This window comes from Mobula birostris, chromosome 2 (assembly GCF_030028105.1).
Source record: "Mobula birostris isolate sMobBir1 chromosome 2, sMobBir1.hap1, whole genome shotgun sequence".
Lineage (NCBI taxonomy): Eukaryota > Metazoa > Chordata > Chondrichthyes > Myliobatiformes > Myliobatidae > Mobula > Mobula birostris.
In genome coordinates this window covers 93,015,730-93,033,563 of record NC_092371.1, presented here as the reverse complement: position 1 = coordinate 93,033,563, position 17,834 = coordinate 93,015,730, and the positions used below count along the sequence as shown (strand labels likewise).

Here is a 17,834-nt window from a genome sequence, read left to right as displayed (position 1 = left end):
GGTAGCAATGGGAAAAGGGATCTTCGGGCTCCGGTATCGCCTCCCTGATGGTAGCAATGGGAAAAGGGATCTTCAGGCTCCGGTATCTCCTCCCTGATGGTAGCAATGGGAAAAGGGATCTTCAGGCTCCGGTACCTCCACCCTGATGGTAGCAATGGGAAAAGGGATCTTCGGGCTCTGGTATCTCCTCCCTGATGGTAGCAATGGGAAAAGGGATCTTCGGGCTCTGGTACCTCCTCCCTGATGGTAGCAATGGGAAAAGGGATCTTCAGGCTCCGGTATCTCCTCCCTGATGGTAGCAATGGGAAAAGGGATCTTCGGGCTCTGGTATCTCCTCCCTGATTGTAGCAATGGGAAAAGGACATGTCCTAGATGGTAGGATCCTAATGATGGATGCTGATAATAGTGGACTATGAAGTAACTGGTTGTAAAGTACTTTATGTAAAAAAATAGTTCTGAATCGCTTAGAAATGTTTCCTCGATTGCAAGCTTATCCCTGATTATTTTGAGCCCAGTATAGTCCTGCGTTCTTGCAGTCAGGCGTATCGAGAGAACTAAACAGACTCTTCTATCTGCAGGGAAATTTGGCAGATGCAATGTCTTTGGATGCCACTGATGCCTACACTGCAGCGACATTTTATGACCCCACTATTGTGGCAAAGGAAGTGTATCCAGATGGTGAGTTCCTTATTCATAATCCACTGAGGTTTACACTCTCCCCATAGCGAAGGCCAGTGACCCAGGCACCTCCTGATCCCTGCCATACTCTTGAAAAAAGTCCTCTGGAAGCTTATTTTTTGTGATTTGTGCATTTTCAGGATTCAACAACAGCATACCCCGGGCGTGACCTTGTTCATTTAGTGCCTCCAAAATGATAATCTTGTTAGAAGTACAGCTGTGGAGAAAGGGGGTTGTCCTGCTGCGTGGTCTGTGGAACCATTGGGATGAAAAGTAAAATTTAAAGACATTGACCAGGAATTGAATTGAAATGAAAGGCAGGGAGGCACAATGAATTGGAAATTGTGTTATTTTCTTGTAGGAGCACAGAAAATGGGGCAGCAGTAGGCCATTCAGCCCATGAAACCTGCAGTGGGATCATGGCGGATTTTCCAAATTAGTACCCCCTCCCTGTCTTCTCCTTCTATCCCTTGGTCTCTTTAACCATGAATACTACATCCTTCTGAAGGTTTGGCCTTAACTACATTTTGTGTTGGAGAACTGTACAGTTCACCATTTTCTGGATGAAGAATTTTCTCTCCATATCGGTATCCTGTGCCTGTGACCCCTGATTCCGTCCCTTTGCTCCATCAGGAACATCTTTCCTGCATCTCACCTCTCCAGTGGTGTCAGGGGGTTTGGTTATTGTCACATGCATCATGCTGAGATACAGCGAAAAGCTTGTCTTGCCTACAAATCAAATGATTACGCAGTGCATTGAGGTTGAGCAAGGTAAAACAATAACAATGCAGAATAAAGTGTAACAGCTATAGAACAAGTCCAGTGCAGGTAAATGACAAAGTGCAAGATCATAACGAGGTAGATTGAGAGGCCAAGAGGCCATCTAATCGTACAAACGATAAGTTCAGGAGTCTGATAACAAGAAGCCATTCTTGAGCCTTGTGGTATGTGCTTTTGCATCTTCAGCTTGTTGGGAGAGGGGAGGAGGAAGAATTCCCAGGGTGGGTGGAGTCTTTGATTATGCTGGCTGTTTTAGTGCGGCAGCGAGAAGTATAGACAGAGTCCACAGAGACAAGGGTGATTTCCATGATGTGCTGAGCTGCGTCCACACTCTCTGCAGTTTTCGTAGCCTTACCAAGCCACTATGCATCCAGTGCATTGATTAAAATTTGTAAGAATCAACAGAGGCATGCCAACGGTCTTTATCCTCCTAAAGCAGTAAAGGCGTTGTTGAGTTTTCTTGGCTGCGATATCAGTGTGGTTGGATGAGCACAGGCCCTTGATGATGCTCACACCTGGAACCTGGAGCTCTCCATTCTCTCATCCTCATCACTGCTGATGCAGAGAAGAGCCTGTGCACTGTCCCCCTTCCTGAAATCAGTGAACAGCTCTTGTTTTGTTGACATGGAGGGAAAGATTGCTGTTACAATAAGCTCTCTATCTCCTTCCTATACTCCAATGCATTGTCATTTGTAAGTTTTGATGAGGTCTTATCTCCTGCTTCTCAATGAACAGCAGGTCAAACACAAGTGGCTGATTGCCCTCTCAGAATCAGAACCAGGTTTAATATCACTGGTATATGTCGTGAAATCTGTTGTTTTGCAGCAGCAAGACAGCTCAGTACATCAAAAACCTGTAAATTAACAAATATACATATAAAAATACAAATATATATCTAAAAAATTAAATAAAATTTGTGCAAAAAGAGAGCAAACAAGTGAGGAAATATGCAGTAATGTGCATGGGTTGGTTCATTGTCCATTCAAAAATCTGATGCCAGAGGGGAAGAAACTGTGGTTTCAGGCTGCTGTACCTTCTCATTGTATAAATTAGTAATGAGAAGGGGGCATGCGCTGGCTTGGGTATTGGACGTCCCCATTGATCGATGCTGCCTTCTCTCTAGGTTCTTACAATGTGAACGAGGCAAACGTCTGGCTGTGTTTGTTAACCATGCCAACTCAGTAACTAACTAATACCCGTAGCAGGCAAAAAGCTGCAGCTGTTACTCAGAGGCTCCATCTTCCTCTCACCCCAACCCTACCCTCTCCACTGACACCCTCAGCCTCCCCCTTCCCCCCTCTGATCCCAGCTCTTATCTGTGCCGGGTCTTTACCATCCCCTCTGATTTTCAGCTGTTTGAGGCAGAACACTCTGTCCTCAGTAAGGGCCTCACCTTTGTCCCCTTTCGCCCGCACCTCAGTGAGTTTCGTGTTCGCCATGATGCAGAACTCTTCTTCCGCCGTCTCCGTCTCCGAGCCTATTTCTTCGGCAAGGACTCTTCCAACCCCACCGATGACCCCTTCTCCCATCTTCAACCTTCCTCTTCTTCATGGACACCCCGCTCTGGTCTTCTGCTGGCTCTGGATCTCTTTATTGCTAACTGCCGACGGGATACCAACAGTCTCGACTTTACCGCACCTTGTTCCTATTCCAACCTCACTCCTTCTGAACGCTCTGCTCTCCACTCCCTCCGCACTAATCCTAACCTTACTATTAAACCCGCCGATAAGGGGGGTGCTGTTGTAGTCTGCCGAGGCACAGCGACAACTCGCGGATACCTCCTCTTATTTACCCCTTGATCATGACCCCACTAAGGAGCACCAGGCCATTGTCTCCCACACCATCACCGACTTTACCTGCTCAGGGGACCTCCCATCCACTGATACCAACCTTATAGTTCCCACACCTCGCACTTCCCGTTTCTACCTCCTACCCAAGATCCACAAACCTCCCTGTCCTGACAGACCTATTGTCTCAGCTTGCTCCTGCCCCACCAAACTCATTTCTGCATACCTTGACACGGTTTTATCCCCCCTTCTTCAATCCCTTCCTACCTATGTGCGTGACACTTCTCATGCTCTTAAACATTTCAATGATTTTAAGTTCCCTGGCTCCCACCACTTTATTTTCACCATGGATGTCCAGTCCCTATATACTTCCATCCTCCATCAGGAAGATCTCAAAGCTCTCCGCTTCTTTTTGGATTCCAGACCCAATCAGTTCCACTCTGCTCTGTCTAGCGGAATTAGTCCTTACTCTTAATAATTTCTCCTTTGGCTCCTTCCACTTCCTCCAAACTAAAGTTGTAGCTATGGGCGCCCGTATGGGTCCTAGCTATGCCTGCCTTTTTGTTGGCTTTGTGGAACAATCTATGTTCCAAACCTATTCTGGTATCTGTCCCCCACTTTTCCTTCGCTACATCGACGACTGCATTGGCGCTGCTTCCTGCACGCATGCTGAGCTCGTTGACTTCATTAACTTTGCCTTCAACTTTCACCCTTCCCTCAAGTTTACCTGGTCCATTTCTGACACCTCCCTCCCCTTTCTAGATCTTTCTGTCTCTATCTCTGGAGACAGCTTATCTACTGATGTCTACTATAAGCCTACTGACTCTCACAGCTATCCGGACTATTCCTCTTCTCACCCTGTCTCTTGCAAAAATGCCATCCCCTTCTCACAATTCCTCCATCTCCGCCACATCTGCTCTCAGGATGAGACTTTTCATTCCAGGACACGGGAGATGTCCTCCTTTTTTAAAGAAAGGGGCTCCCCTTCCTCCACCATCAACTCTGCTCTCAAACACATCTCCCCCATTTCTCGCACATCTGCTCTCACTCCATCCTCCCACCCCCCCACGAGGAATAGGGTTCCCCTGGTCCTCACCTACCACTCCACCAGCCTCCGGGTCCAACATATTATTCTCCGTAACTTCCACCACCTCCAACGGGTTCCCATCACTAAGCATATCTTTCCCTCCCCCCCCCTGCTTTCCGCAGGGATCACTCCCTACGCGACCCCCTTGTTCATTCGTCCCCCCCCATCCCTCCCCACCGATCTCCCTCCTGGCACTTATCCTTGTAAGCGGAACAAGTGCTACATATGCCCTTACACTTCCTCCCTTACCACCATTCAGGGCCCCAAACAGTCCTTCCAGGTGAGACGACACTTCACCTTTGAGTCAGCTGGGGTGGTATACTGTGTCCGGTGCTCCCGATGTGGCCTTCTATATATTGGCGAGACCCGACGTAGACTGGGAGATCGTTTTGCTGAACACCTACGCTTCTTCCGCCAGAGAAAGCAGGATCTCCCAGTGGCCACACATTTTAATTCCACATCCCATTCCCATTCTGATATGTCTATCCACAGCCTCCTCTACCATAAAGATGAAGCCACACTCAGGTTGGAGGAACAACGCCTTATATTCCATCTGGGTAGCCTCCAACCTGATGGCATGAACATTGACTTCTCAAACTTCCGCTAATGCCCCACCTCCCCCTCGTACCCCATCCGTTATTTATGTACACACATTCTTTCTCTCTCTGTCCATCTGACTATACCCCTTGCCCATCCTGTGGGTTTTTCCTCCTCCTCCCCCTTTTCCTTCTCCCTGGACCTCCTGTCCCATGATCCTCTCATATCTCTTTTGCCAATCACTTGTCCAGCTCTTGGCTCCATCCCTCCCCCTCCTGTCTTCTCCTATCATTTTGAATCTCCCCTCCCCCTCCCACTTTCAAATCTCTTACTAGCTCTTCCTTCAGTTAGTCCTGACGAAGGGTCTCAGCCTGAAACGTCGACTGTACCTCTTCCTAGAGATGTTGCCTGGCCTGCTGCGTTCACTAGCAACTTTGATGTGTGTTGCTTGAATTTCCAGCATCTGCAGAATTCCTCGTGTTTGAGCTGTTACTTCCATGTATGTCATATGTTAGCAGACGTGCATGATATAATACACATATGGAGAGCGGTAGGTGCACATCATTACTTGTCCAATGTTTGACCTCCCCCTTTGACAAATGAAGGAACACACAGCCCCCTCAAGTCTATCTCTGCTCTCTAATGAGCTGATTTGTCACCTCAACTCCATATTTCAGTAACCTTCTGCCCCCAGTTTAAAGATAACCTGTCTGCCCTGCTTTGAAAATATACCCGTTGGCCAATTTATTAGGTGCCTCCTGTATCTAGTATAGTGGCATTCATGGTCTTCTGCTGCTGTAGCCCACCGCTTTGAAATTCAACATGTTGTGCATTCAGAGATGCTCTTCTGAACATTAGGCATTTGAATTACTGTATCCTTCCTACCAACCTTGTCATCTTGAACCAGTCTGGCCATTCTCCTCTGACCTCTCTCGTTAACAAGGTGTTTTCTCCCATGGAACTGACAGTCACTGGATGTTTTTTTGTTTTTTGCGCCATTCTCTATAAACTCTAAAATTGTTGTGTGTGAAAGTCCCAGGAGATCAGTAATTTCTGAGATGATCAAACCACCCCATTTGGCACCAACGGTCAATCCACAGTCAAAGTCACTTAGATCACATTTCTTCCCCATTCTGATTTTGGTCTGAACAACAACTGAGCCTCTTGACCATGTCTGCATGCTTTTATACACTGAGGTGCTTTCAAATGATTGGCTGATTAGATATTTGCATTAACGTACAGCTGTACCAAATAAAAGTGTAGATTGTGAGGTCAAGAGTCTATCACTTTATTCTGCATTGTTATTGCTTTACCTTGTTCTACCTCAGTGCACTGTGACTGTGTAATGATTTCAACAGTATGTAAGACAATCTTTCCACTGTATCTCAGTACATATTAAACCAGTTCCAATACCAATATTATTTAGACAAGGTCTGGGCCTGGAGATGATCTGTCCTAGAGCTGGAGCCTTGTCTGGGTGTGTGGGTGGTTGGCTGGGATGATAGGGAAGGAGTTTGTTTTGTTTTCATGTTGCTGTTACTGCTTGTGTTGTTTCACCAGACACTGTGGGCTTGCTATGTTAATGCCAGAATGTATGGCGACACTTGTGGGCTGGCCCCAGCACATGTTTGGGTATGCTGGTTATTAATGCAAATAACACATTTCACTGTATGCTTGTTTTATGTACATATGACAAATAAATCTGAATCTGAAATCTGAGATGACATTATAAATGTAAGGAAGATCATAATAGAAACATAGAAAAGGTACAGTACAATACAGGCCCTTCAGCCCACAAAGTTGTGCCCAACATGTCCCTACCTCAGAAATTACTAGGCTTACCCATAGCCCTCTATTTTTCTAAGCTCCATGTACCTATCCAAAAGTCTCTTAAAGGACTTTATTGTATCCGCCTCCACCACCGTTGCCAGCAGCCCATTCCACGCACACACCACTCACTGCATAAAAAAACTTACCCCAAACATCTCCTCTGTACCTATTCCCCAGCACCTTAAACCTGTGTCCTCTTGTGGCAACCATTTCAGCCCTGGGAAAAAGCCTCTGACTATTCACACAATCAATGCCTCTCATCATCTTATGCATCTCTATCAGATCACCTCTCATCCTCCGTCGCTCCAAGGAGAAAAGGCTGAATTCACTCAACCTGTTTTCATAAGGCATGCTCCCCGATCCAGGCAACATCCTTGTAAATCTCCCCTGCACCCTTTCTATGGTTTCCACATCCTTCCTGTAGTGAGGTGACCAGAAATGAGCACAGTACTCCAAGTGGGGTTTGACCAGGGTCCTATATAGCTGCAACATTACCTCTCGGCTCCTAAATTCAATTCCATGATTGGTGAAGGCAAATACACCGTATGCTGCCTTAACCACAGAGTCAACCTGCGCAGCTGCTTTAAGCGTCCTGTGGACTTGGACCCCAAGATCCCTCTGATCCTCCACACTGCTAAGAGTCTTACCATTAATACTATATTCTGCCATCATATTTGACCTGAATTACTTCACACTTATCTGGGTTGAACTCCATTTGCCACTTCTTAGCCCAGTTTTGAATCCTACCAACATCCCGCTGTAACCTCTGACAACACTCCACACCATCCACAACACCTCCAACCTTTGTGTCATCAGCAAACTTACTAACCCATCCCTCCACTTCCTCATCCAGGTCATTTATAAAAATCACAAGGAGTAAGGGTTGCAAAACAGATCCCTGAGGCACCGGCCTCCATGCAAAATATGAATCGTCTACAACCACATTTTGCCCTCTGTGGGCAAGCCAGTTCTGGATCCACAAAGCATTGTCCCCTTGGATCCCATGCCTCCTTACTTTCTCAATAAACCTTGTATGGGGTACCTTATCAAATGCCTTGATGAAATCCATATACAAACGGTGATTGATAAGTTTGTTGCCTAAGGTACAAGGAGTCAATTTTAGAAAACCTAGCACATTTATTTTTCCTACATTTACACACTTAGTCCAGCGATGTTGGAGCATACGGATCCTTTCCTTGTAGAAGTCGGCATCTTGGACCTCCAGAAGTGGTCCACAGCAGGGGTAATTAATAAGTTCGTGGCCTAAAGTAGAAGGAAATGACGACAAACTTCAAACTTCCTGCATTTTCACTCAAAGAGTTGAACTGCACGTGCATGTAACGAGAACTATATAACTCATCTCCTTCCACTTTAGGCCACAAACTTATCAATCACCCCTGCTGTGGACTACTTCTACAAAGAAGGGACCCGTATGCTCCATGACTGCTGGATGAAGTGTGTATCTGTAGGAGGGGACTATGTTGAAAAATAAATGTGCTAGGTTCTCTAAAATTGACTCCTTCCACTGAAGCCACAAACTTATCAATCACCCCTCATGCACTGCTCTTCCTTCATCAATGTGTTTAGTCACATCCTCAAAAAATTCAATCAAGCTCGTAAGGCATGACCTACCCTTGACAAAGCCATGCTGACTATTCCTAATCATATTATACCTCTCCAAATGTTCAAAAATCCTGCCTCTCAGGATCTTCTTCATCAACCACTGAAGCAAGACTCACTGGTCTATAATTTCCTGGGCTATCTCTGCTCCCTTTGTTGAATAAAGGAACAACATCCGCAACCCTCCAATCCTCCGGAACCTCTCCGTCCCCATTGATGATACAAAGATCATTGTCAGAGGCTCAGCAATCTCCTCCCTCGCCTCCCACTTTAGCCTGGGGTACATCTCATCCGGTCCCGGTGATTTATCCAACTTGATGCTTTCCAAAAGTTCCAGCACATCCTCTTTCTTAATATCTACATGCTCAAGCTTTTCAGTCTGCTGCAAGTCATCTCTACAATCACCAAGATCCTTTTCCATAGTGAATACTGAAGTAAAGTATTCATTAAATACCTCTGCTATTTTCTCCGGTTCCATACACACTTTCCCACTGTCACACTTGATAGGTCCTATTCTTTCATGTCTTATCCTCTTGCTCTTCACATTCTTGTAGAATGTTTTGGGGTTTTCCTTAATCCTGCCCGCCAAGGCCTTCTCATGGTTCTTTCTGGCTCTCCTAATTTCCTTCTCAAGTTCCTTCCTGTTAGCCTTCTAGATCTCTAACATTACCTAGCTCTCTGAACATTTTGTAAGCTTTTCTTTTCTTCTTGACTAGATTTATTACAGTCTTTGTACACCACGGTTCCCTTACTCTACCATAAATTCCGTCTCATTGGAACGTACCTATGCAGAACTCCACACAAATATTCCCTGCACATTTGCCACATTTCTTCCGTACTTTTCCCAGAGAACATCTGTTCCCAATTTTATCTTCCAATTTCCTGCCTAATAGCCTTATAATTCCCCTTACTACAATTAAACACTTTTCTAACTTATCTGTTCCTATCTCTCTCCAATGCTATTGCAAAGGAGATAGAATTATGATCACTATCTCCAAAATGCTCTCCCACTGAGAGATCTGACATCTGACCAGGTTCATTTCCCAATACCAAATCAAGTACAGCCTCTCCTCTTGTAGAACATAGAATAGTACAGCACAGTACAGGCCCTTTGGCCCACGATGTTGTGTCGACCCTCAAACCCTGCACCCCATATAAGCCCCCACCTTAAATTCCTCCATATACCTGTCTGGTAGTCTCTTAAACTTCACTAGAGTATCTGCCTCCACCACTGACTTAGGCAGTGCATTCCACGCACCAACCACTCTCTGAGTAAAAAACCTTCCTCTAATATCCCCCTTGAACTTCCCACCCCTTACCTTAAAGCCAAGTCCTCTTGTATTGAGCAGTGGTGCCCTGGGGAAGAGGCGCTGGCTATCCACTCTATCTATTCCTCTTATTATCTTGTACACCTCTATCATGTCTCCTGTTATCCTCCTTCTCTCCAAAGAGTAAAGCCCTAGCTCCCTTAATCTCTGATCATAATGCATACATTCTAAACCAGGCAGCATCCTGGTAAATCTCCTCTGTACCCTTTCCAATGCTTCCACATCCTTCCTATAGTGAGGTGACCAGAACTGGACACAGTACTCCAAGTGTGGCCAAACCAGAGTTTTATAGAGCTGCATCATTACATTGCGACTCTTAAACTCTATCCCTCGACTTGTGAAAGCTAACACCCCATATGCTTTCTTAACTACCCTATCCACCTGTGAGGCAACTTTCAGGGATCTGTGGATCTGTACCCCCAGATCCCTCTGCTCCTCCACACTACCAAGTATCCTGCCATTTACTTTGTATTCTGCCTTGGAGTTTGTCCTTCCAAAGTGTACCACCTCACACTTCTCCAGGTTGAACTCCATCTGCCACTTCTCAACCCACTTCTGCATCCTATCAATGTCTTTCTGCAATCTTTGACAATCCTCTACACTATCTACAACACCACCAACCTTTGTGTCGTCTGCAAACTTGCCAACCCACCCTTCCACCCCCACATCCAGGTCGTTAATAAAAATCACGAAAAGTAGAGGTCCCAGAACAGATCCTTGTGGGACACCACTAGTCACAATCCTCCAATCTGAATGTACTCCCTCCATCACCACCCTCTGCCTTGTGCAGGCAAGCCAATTCTGAATCCACCTGGCCAAACTTCCCTGGATCCCATGCCTTCTAACTTTCTGAATAAGCCTACCGTGTGGATCCTTGTCAAATGCCTTACTAAAATCCATATAGATCACATCCACTGCACTATCCTCATCTATATGCCTGGTCACCTCCTCAAAGAACTCTATCAGGCTTGTTAGACACGATCTGCCCTTCACAAAGCCATGCTGACTGTCCCTGATCAGACCATGATTCTCTAAATACCTATAGATCCGATCTCTAAGTATCTTTTCCAACAGCTTTCCCACCACAGATGTAAGGCTCACTGGTCTATAATTACCCGGACTATCCCTACTACCTTTTTTGAACAAGGGAACAACACTCGCATCCCTCCAATCCTCCAGTACCATTGCAATCTCTTCTCTTGCCTCGTGGAGCAGCCTGGGGAAATATTCCGTCAGGCCCCGGGGACTTATCTGTCCTAATGTATTTTAACAACTCCAACATCTCCTCTCCCTTAATATCAACATGCTCCAGAACATCAACCTCACTCATATTGTCCTCACCATCATCAAGTTCCCTCTCATTGGTGAATACTGAAGAGAAGTATTCATTGAGGACCTCGCTCACTTCCACAGCCTCCAGGAATATCTTCCCACCTTTCGGTCCTAATCAGTCCTACCTTCACTCCTGTCATCCTTTTTTTCTTCACATAATTGAAGAATGCCTTGGGGTTTTCCTTTACCCTACTCGCCAAGGCCTTCTCATGCCCCCTTCTTGCTCTTCTCAGCCCCTTCTTAAGCTCCTTTCTTGCTTCCCTATATTCCTCAATAGACCCATCTGATCCTTGCTTCCGAAACCTCATGTATGCTGCCTTCTTCCACCTGACTAGATTTTACACCTCACTTGTCACCCATGGTTCCTTCACCCTACCATTCTTTATCTTCCTCACCGGGACAAATTTATCTCTAACATCCCGCAAGAGATCTCTAAACATCGACCACATGTCCATAGTACATTTTCCTGCAAAAACATCATCCCAATTCACACCCGCAAGTTCCAGCCTTATAGCCTCATAATTTGCCTTTCCCCAATTAAAAATTTTCCTGCCCTCTTTGATTCTATCCTTTTCCATGATAATGCTAAAGGTCAAGGAGCGGTGGTCACTGTCCCCCAGATGCTCACCCACTGACAGATCTGTGACCTGACCCGGTTCATTACCTAGTACTAGATCTATGGCAATCCCCCTGGTCGGCCTGTCCACGTACTGTGACAGGAATCTGTCCTGGACACACTTAACAAACTCTGCCCCATCTAAACCCTTGGAACTAATCAGGTGCCAATCAATATTAGGGAAGTTAAAGTCACCCATGATAACAACCCTATTATTTTTGCACCTTTCCAAAATCTGCCTCCCAATCTGCTCCTCTGTATCTCTGCTGCTACCAGGGGGCCTATAGAATACCCCCAATAGAGTAACTGCTCCCTTCCTGTTCCTGACTTCCACCCATATTGACTCAAAAGAGGATCCTGCTACATTACCCACCCTTTCTGTAGCTGTAATAGTATCCCTGACCAGTAATGCCACCCCTCCTTCCCTTTCTCTGCCCTCTCTATCCCTTTTAAAGCACTGAAATCCAGGAATATTGAGAATCCATTCCTGCCCTGGTGCCAGCCAAGTCTCTGTAATGGCCACTACATCATAATTCCATGTATGTATCCAAGCTCTCAGTTCATCACCTTTGTTCCTGATGCTTCTTGCATTGAGGTACATACATTTCAGGCCTTCTACCTTACTGTCTTTACACCGTTTATTCTGCTTCTCTTTCCTCAAAGCCTCTCTGTATGTTAGATCTGGCTTTACTCCATGCATTGCTTTCACTGCTCTATCGCTGTGGGTCCCATCCCCCTCGCAAATTAGTTTAAACCCTCCCGAACCATGCTAGCAAACCTACCTGCAAGGATATTGCTCCCCCTCGAGTTCAGGTGCAACCCATCCAATCTGTACAGGTCCCACCTTCCCCAGAAGAGATCCCAATGATCTAAAAATCTAAAACTCTGCTCCCTGCACCAACTCCTCAGCCACGCATTCAACTGCCATCTCTTCCAATTCTTACCATCGCTATCATGTAGCACTGGCAGCAATCCTGAGAACGCCACCCTTGAGGTCCTGTTCTTCAGCCTTCTGCCTAGTTCCCGAAACTCACACTTCAGGACCTCATCCCTCCTCCTGCCTATGTCGTGTAAGCTATGTAAGCTGACATTTTGTGTCAAGGAACTTTCCTGAACACACCTAACAAAATCCACCCCATCTAAACCACTTGCTCTAGGGAGATGCCAATCGATATTTGGGAAATTAAAATCTCCCACCATGACAACTCTGTTATTATTATACATTTCCAGGATCTTAAACACGAAACACTCTGCAGATGCTGGGGTCAAAGCAGCATGCACAACACACTTGGGGAACTCAGCAGGTCGGGCAGCATCCATGAAAACGAACGTCAACGTTTCGGGCCAAGACCCTTCGTCAGGACTGAAGAGGGAAGGGGCAGGGACCCTATAAAGAAGATGGGGGGAGGGTGGGAAGGAGAAGGCTGGTAGGTGCCAGGTGAAAAACCAGTAAGGGGGAAGATAAAGGGATGGGGGAAGGGGAAGCAGGGAGGGGATAGGCAGGAAAGGTGAAGAAGGAATAGGAGAAAGCACAATGGTTAGTAGAAGGAGGTGGAACCATGAGGGAGGTGACAGGCAGCTGGAGGAGGGGGCAGAGTGAAACTGGGATGGGAGAAGGGGCGGGAAGGGAATTACTGGAAGTTGGAGAATTCAATGTTCATGCCAAGGGGATGGAGACTGCCCAGACGGTATATGAGGTGTGCCTCCAACCTGAGTTTGGCCTCATCATGGCAGTAGATGAGGCCATGTATGGACATATCAGAATGGGAATGTGAAACAGAATTGAAGTGGGTGGCAACCGGGAGATCCTGTCTGTTGTAGCGGACAGTGGAGGTGCTCGACGAAGCGGTCCCCCAATCTGCATCGGGTTTCACCGATGTAGAGGAGGCCGCACCAGGAGCACCGGATGCAATAGATAACCCCAACAGACTCACAAGTGAAGTAACACACACACAATGCTGGTGGAATGCAGCAGGCCAGGCAGCATCTATAGGAAGAGGTACAGTCAACGTTTTGGACCGTGACCATTCGTCAGGGCGCGTGGCCAAGTGGTTAAGACGTTCGTCTAGTTATCCCAAGATCACTAGTTCGAGTCTCAGCTGTGGCAGCGTGTTTGTGCCCTTGAGCAAGGCTCTTAATCACACATTGCTCTAGTGTCTGTGCAAGGAGTGGCGCCTCACACAGACTTCCAATCTGCGCCTTGTAAGGCATGAAAATGCCTGATGCAGGCCTCTCATGGTCTGAGTCGAAGTTCCCCCCTTTGTCAGGACTAACTGAAAGAAGAGCTAGTAAGAGATTTGAAAGTGAGAGGGGGAGGGGGAGATCCAAAATGATAGGAGAAGACAGGAGGGGGATGGATGGAGCTAAGAGTTGGAAAGTTGATTGGCAAAAGGGATACAAGGTTGGAGAAGGGAGAGAATCATGGGACAGGAGGAGAGGAACACCAGAGGAAGATGGAGAGCAGACAAGGAGTTATAGTGAGAGGGACAGAGGGTACAGAAAGAGAGAGAGAAAGAAAGGGGAAATAAAAGATAATAAGTAAATAAGGATGGGGTAAGAAGGGGAGGAGGGGCATTAACATAAGTTAGAGAAGTCAATACCTGGACTCCATTTTGTCACCCATAGTTAAGTCCCTCCCCACCTCCATCCGAGATACATCCCATGCCCTCCACTTCTTCAATAACTTCCAGTTCCCCAGTCCCATATTGCCCCTCTCTCCCCATACACCATGGTGCCTTTGCCACCAAGAAATTTATTTCTTAAACATACTGAGCAGCCAAGCATCTCCTGTCCTCAGTCCGAGTGAGTTCCGTGGGCTAAATCTTCAAAGTGAAGAAATGCCTTTCTCTCAGTCCTAAATCCCCTTTTTCTTTATCTTGTGTTCTGGACACCCAGGAGGGAAAACACATTCTCCTATGATGTCCTATGATGTCCATTCACCTATGATGTCCAGCCCTATCAGAACTTAAATCAGTTTAAACAAGAACTCCTTTGACTTTTCCAAACTTCAGTGAATACAAATTTAGTTGGCACGATTTATCCTCACATGGCAATCTCACCAACCCAGCAATCAGTCTGATGAATCTTTGCTGCACTCTCTTCATGGCAAGAATGTCATTTCTTAAGCAGGTCAAGGTATAGTCTCATCAAGGCCCAACAGAATTGCACTGTTACTTTGGTCTTGTACTCAATTTTTGCTTTGAATACCAGTGGTTCATTTGTCTTCTTAACCACTGCAGGTTTTCACAAATAAAATGAGGAGAGGCATTTTATGTTTAAGAAAAAACTATAAAAACTCATTTATTGAACTTCAAAAAACTGAACACAAAGCGCGTAACACACACAAAATGCTGGTGGAATGCAGCAGGACAGGCAGCACCTATAGGAAGAGGTACAGTCGATATTTCAGGCCGAGACCCTTCGTCAGGACTAACTGAGATTCCACCAGTATTTTGTGTGTGTTCCTTGAATTTCCAGCATTTGCAGATTTCCTTGTGTTTGCATTTTTAAATTCACAAAGTGCGTAAAGTCCTTTACGTAATTACGTCATCACGTCAGACCAGCATCTTAAAGCGAACCGTAACTCAAAGTCAGTGGTTGTTTCCACCAATTATTTTACCAAACAAGTCTCTTTATACATCAGCATTTCCCAATCTATTGAAGCCTCTTCTCACAACCAACCGACCCACCTCTGTTACGTATGTGCGGAGCAAGAACAACAACGGAGTCTGAGATTAGATGTTTTTACTGAGTCATGTTAGCACGGGAGCGATGAAAAGGTGCTTTGAAAGCCGACACCAAATGCCAGAGCCCTCTGTGCGTCGCACTTGCCACATTCTCAAAATTGATCCAATACCGTTCAACCGCATTGAGAGTTGCCAGCACTTTCTGTTTTAATTTCACATTCCTGGCCTTTGCAGCATGTGTTGATTTTAATCAACGAACTTTGCTGCAATCCCTCCAATGCAAGGTAGGGAGGCCAAGTCAGTGCACTATATTCTGGGGTCATCTATTCTTACCGAGTAAGACGTCATTATTTTAATGATTAAATGCCATTTCAGTAAAGGCCAACGTACCATTTTCCACCTTTATAGCTTGCTATTGAGTTCCAGTGATACATCAGCAAGGCCATCTCTGTCCCTCTGAACAACTATAGCTCTCAACTCCTCATTATTTCCAACATGCCCTCTCCACACTTGTCTCTCCCTATATGAATGAGCTCACTCCTTTGACCTGCCATCCTATCTGCAGGAGGCTGTCTGTATTCCGTAGCAGTCACGCAGGACCAGAGCCTCGACGTTCGGCGGCTGAGGGGGAACAGGAGCTGTCATGATGGTGCTCGGCGCACAGCAGGCTGGAATATCCCACTGGGCTTCCTGCTGTCCCATCGCTTCCTCCAGTGGAGAGAGAATCAGTCTGTGGCTGAAGGTAACTCAATGTCTGCTCTTTGACTTTTGCATGTTGTGCCAACACACCACAGCATATCTGTAGTACATGTAACACCAGATATTCTGCAGATGCTGAAAATCCAGAGCAACACACACAAAATGCTGAAGGAACTTAGCAGGTCAGGCATCATCCATGGAAATGAATCGATGTTTCGGGCTGAGACCCTTCTTGATTAGGAAACCAGTTCCTCTAAGAGCTCTTTTTTGTTTCCCTCTGAGCCCATTGTTGTAGATTCGTGGCAGCCCTGGTGTTGAGAGGGTTGTCAATATGCAGGTAAACTGGGAAAATTAAGTTGGTGCTGGATCCCAAGAGGGAATTTGTAGAACGCCTATGAGATGGCTTTTTATAGCAGTTCATGGTTGAGCCCATGAGGGAAAAGGCAATTCTGGACTGGGTGTTGTGTAGTGGCCCGGCTTTGATTAGGGAGCTTCAGGTGATGGAACCCATAGGAGTGAGTGATCACAATATAATAGAATTCCCTACAGTTTGAGAGGGAGAAGCTAAAATCAGATGTATAAATATAACAGTGGAGTAAAGGGAACGAGAGCATGAGAGAGGAGCTGGCCAAAGTTGATTGAAAGGGGACACTAGCAGAACAACAATTAAACATAGAAACATATTAAACCTACAGCACAATACAGGCCCTTCCGCCCACAATGCTGTGCCGAACATGTACCTACAGTACTTAGAAATTACCTAAGGTTACACACAGCCCTCTGTTTTTCTGAGCTCCATGTACCTATCCAAGAGTCTCTTAAAAGACCCTATTGTATCTGCTTCCACCACCATCGCTGGCGTCCCATTCCACACACTCACCACTCTCTGTGTAAGAAAAACTTACCCCTGACATCTCCTCTGTACCAACTTCCAAGCACCTTAAAACTGTGCCCTTTCACGTTAGCCATTTCAGCCCTGGGAAAAAGCCTCTGACTATCCACACGATCAATGCCTCTCGTCATCTTATACACCTCTAACAGGTCACCTCTCATCTTCTGCTGCTCCAAGGAGAAAAGGCCAAGTTCACTCAACGTATTCTCATAAGGCATGCTCCCCAATCCAGGCAACATCTTTGTAAACAACATCCACGCTCAGACCGAAGGTTTGAGATGTGTCTATTTTAATGCAATGAGTATTATGAATGAGCTTAGAGCGTGGATCAGTACTTGGAGCTATAATGTTATGGACATTACAGAGACTTGGATGGCTCAGGGGCAGGAATGATTACTTCGAGTGTCAGGCTTCAGATGCTTCAGAAAGGACAGGGAGGGAGGCAAAAGAGATGAGGGCGTGGCACTGTTGATCAGAGATAGTGTCAGGGCTGCAGAAAAGGAGGAAGTTATGGAGGGGTTGTCTACGGAGTCTCTGTGGGTGGAAGTTAGGAAATGGATGGGAGACAATAACTCTACTGGGTGTTTCTTATAGACCATCCAATAGTAACAGGGACATCGAGGAGCAGGTAGGGAGACAGATTCTTGAAAGGTGTAATAATTACAGGGTTATGTGGTGGGAGATTTTAATTTCCCAAATACTGATTAGCATGTCCCTAGGGCATGGGGTTTAGATGGGGTGGAGTTTGTTAGGTGTGTTCAGGAAGGTTTCTTGACCAAATATGTAGATAAGCCTACAAGAAGAGAGGTTGTACTTGGTCTGATATCCGGAAATGAACCTGGTCAGGTGTCAGATCTCTCAGTGGGAGAACATTTAGGAGATGGTGTTCATAATTCTATCTCCTTTACTGTAGCATTGGAGAGGGATAAGAACAGACAATTTAGGAAAGTGTTTAACTGGAG

The 17,834-nt window shown here is 46.0% G+C and overlaps 1 protein-coding gene across 1 annotated transcript in view; it reads left to right on the top strand.

The window, feature by feature from the left end:
* sxph (saxiphilin) overlaps window positions 1–17,834 on the top strand; it is a 106,641-nt gene that overhangs the window by 15,514 nt on the left and 73,293 nt on the right. The window contains 2 exon segments of the mRNA XM_072279949.1: window positions 579–678; window positions 15,847–16,023. Of these exon segments, the coding sequence (XP_072136050.1) occupies window positions 579–678; window positions 15,847–16,023 (277 nt within the window).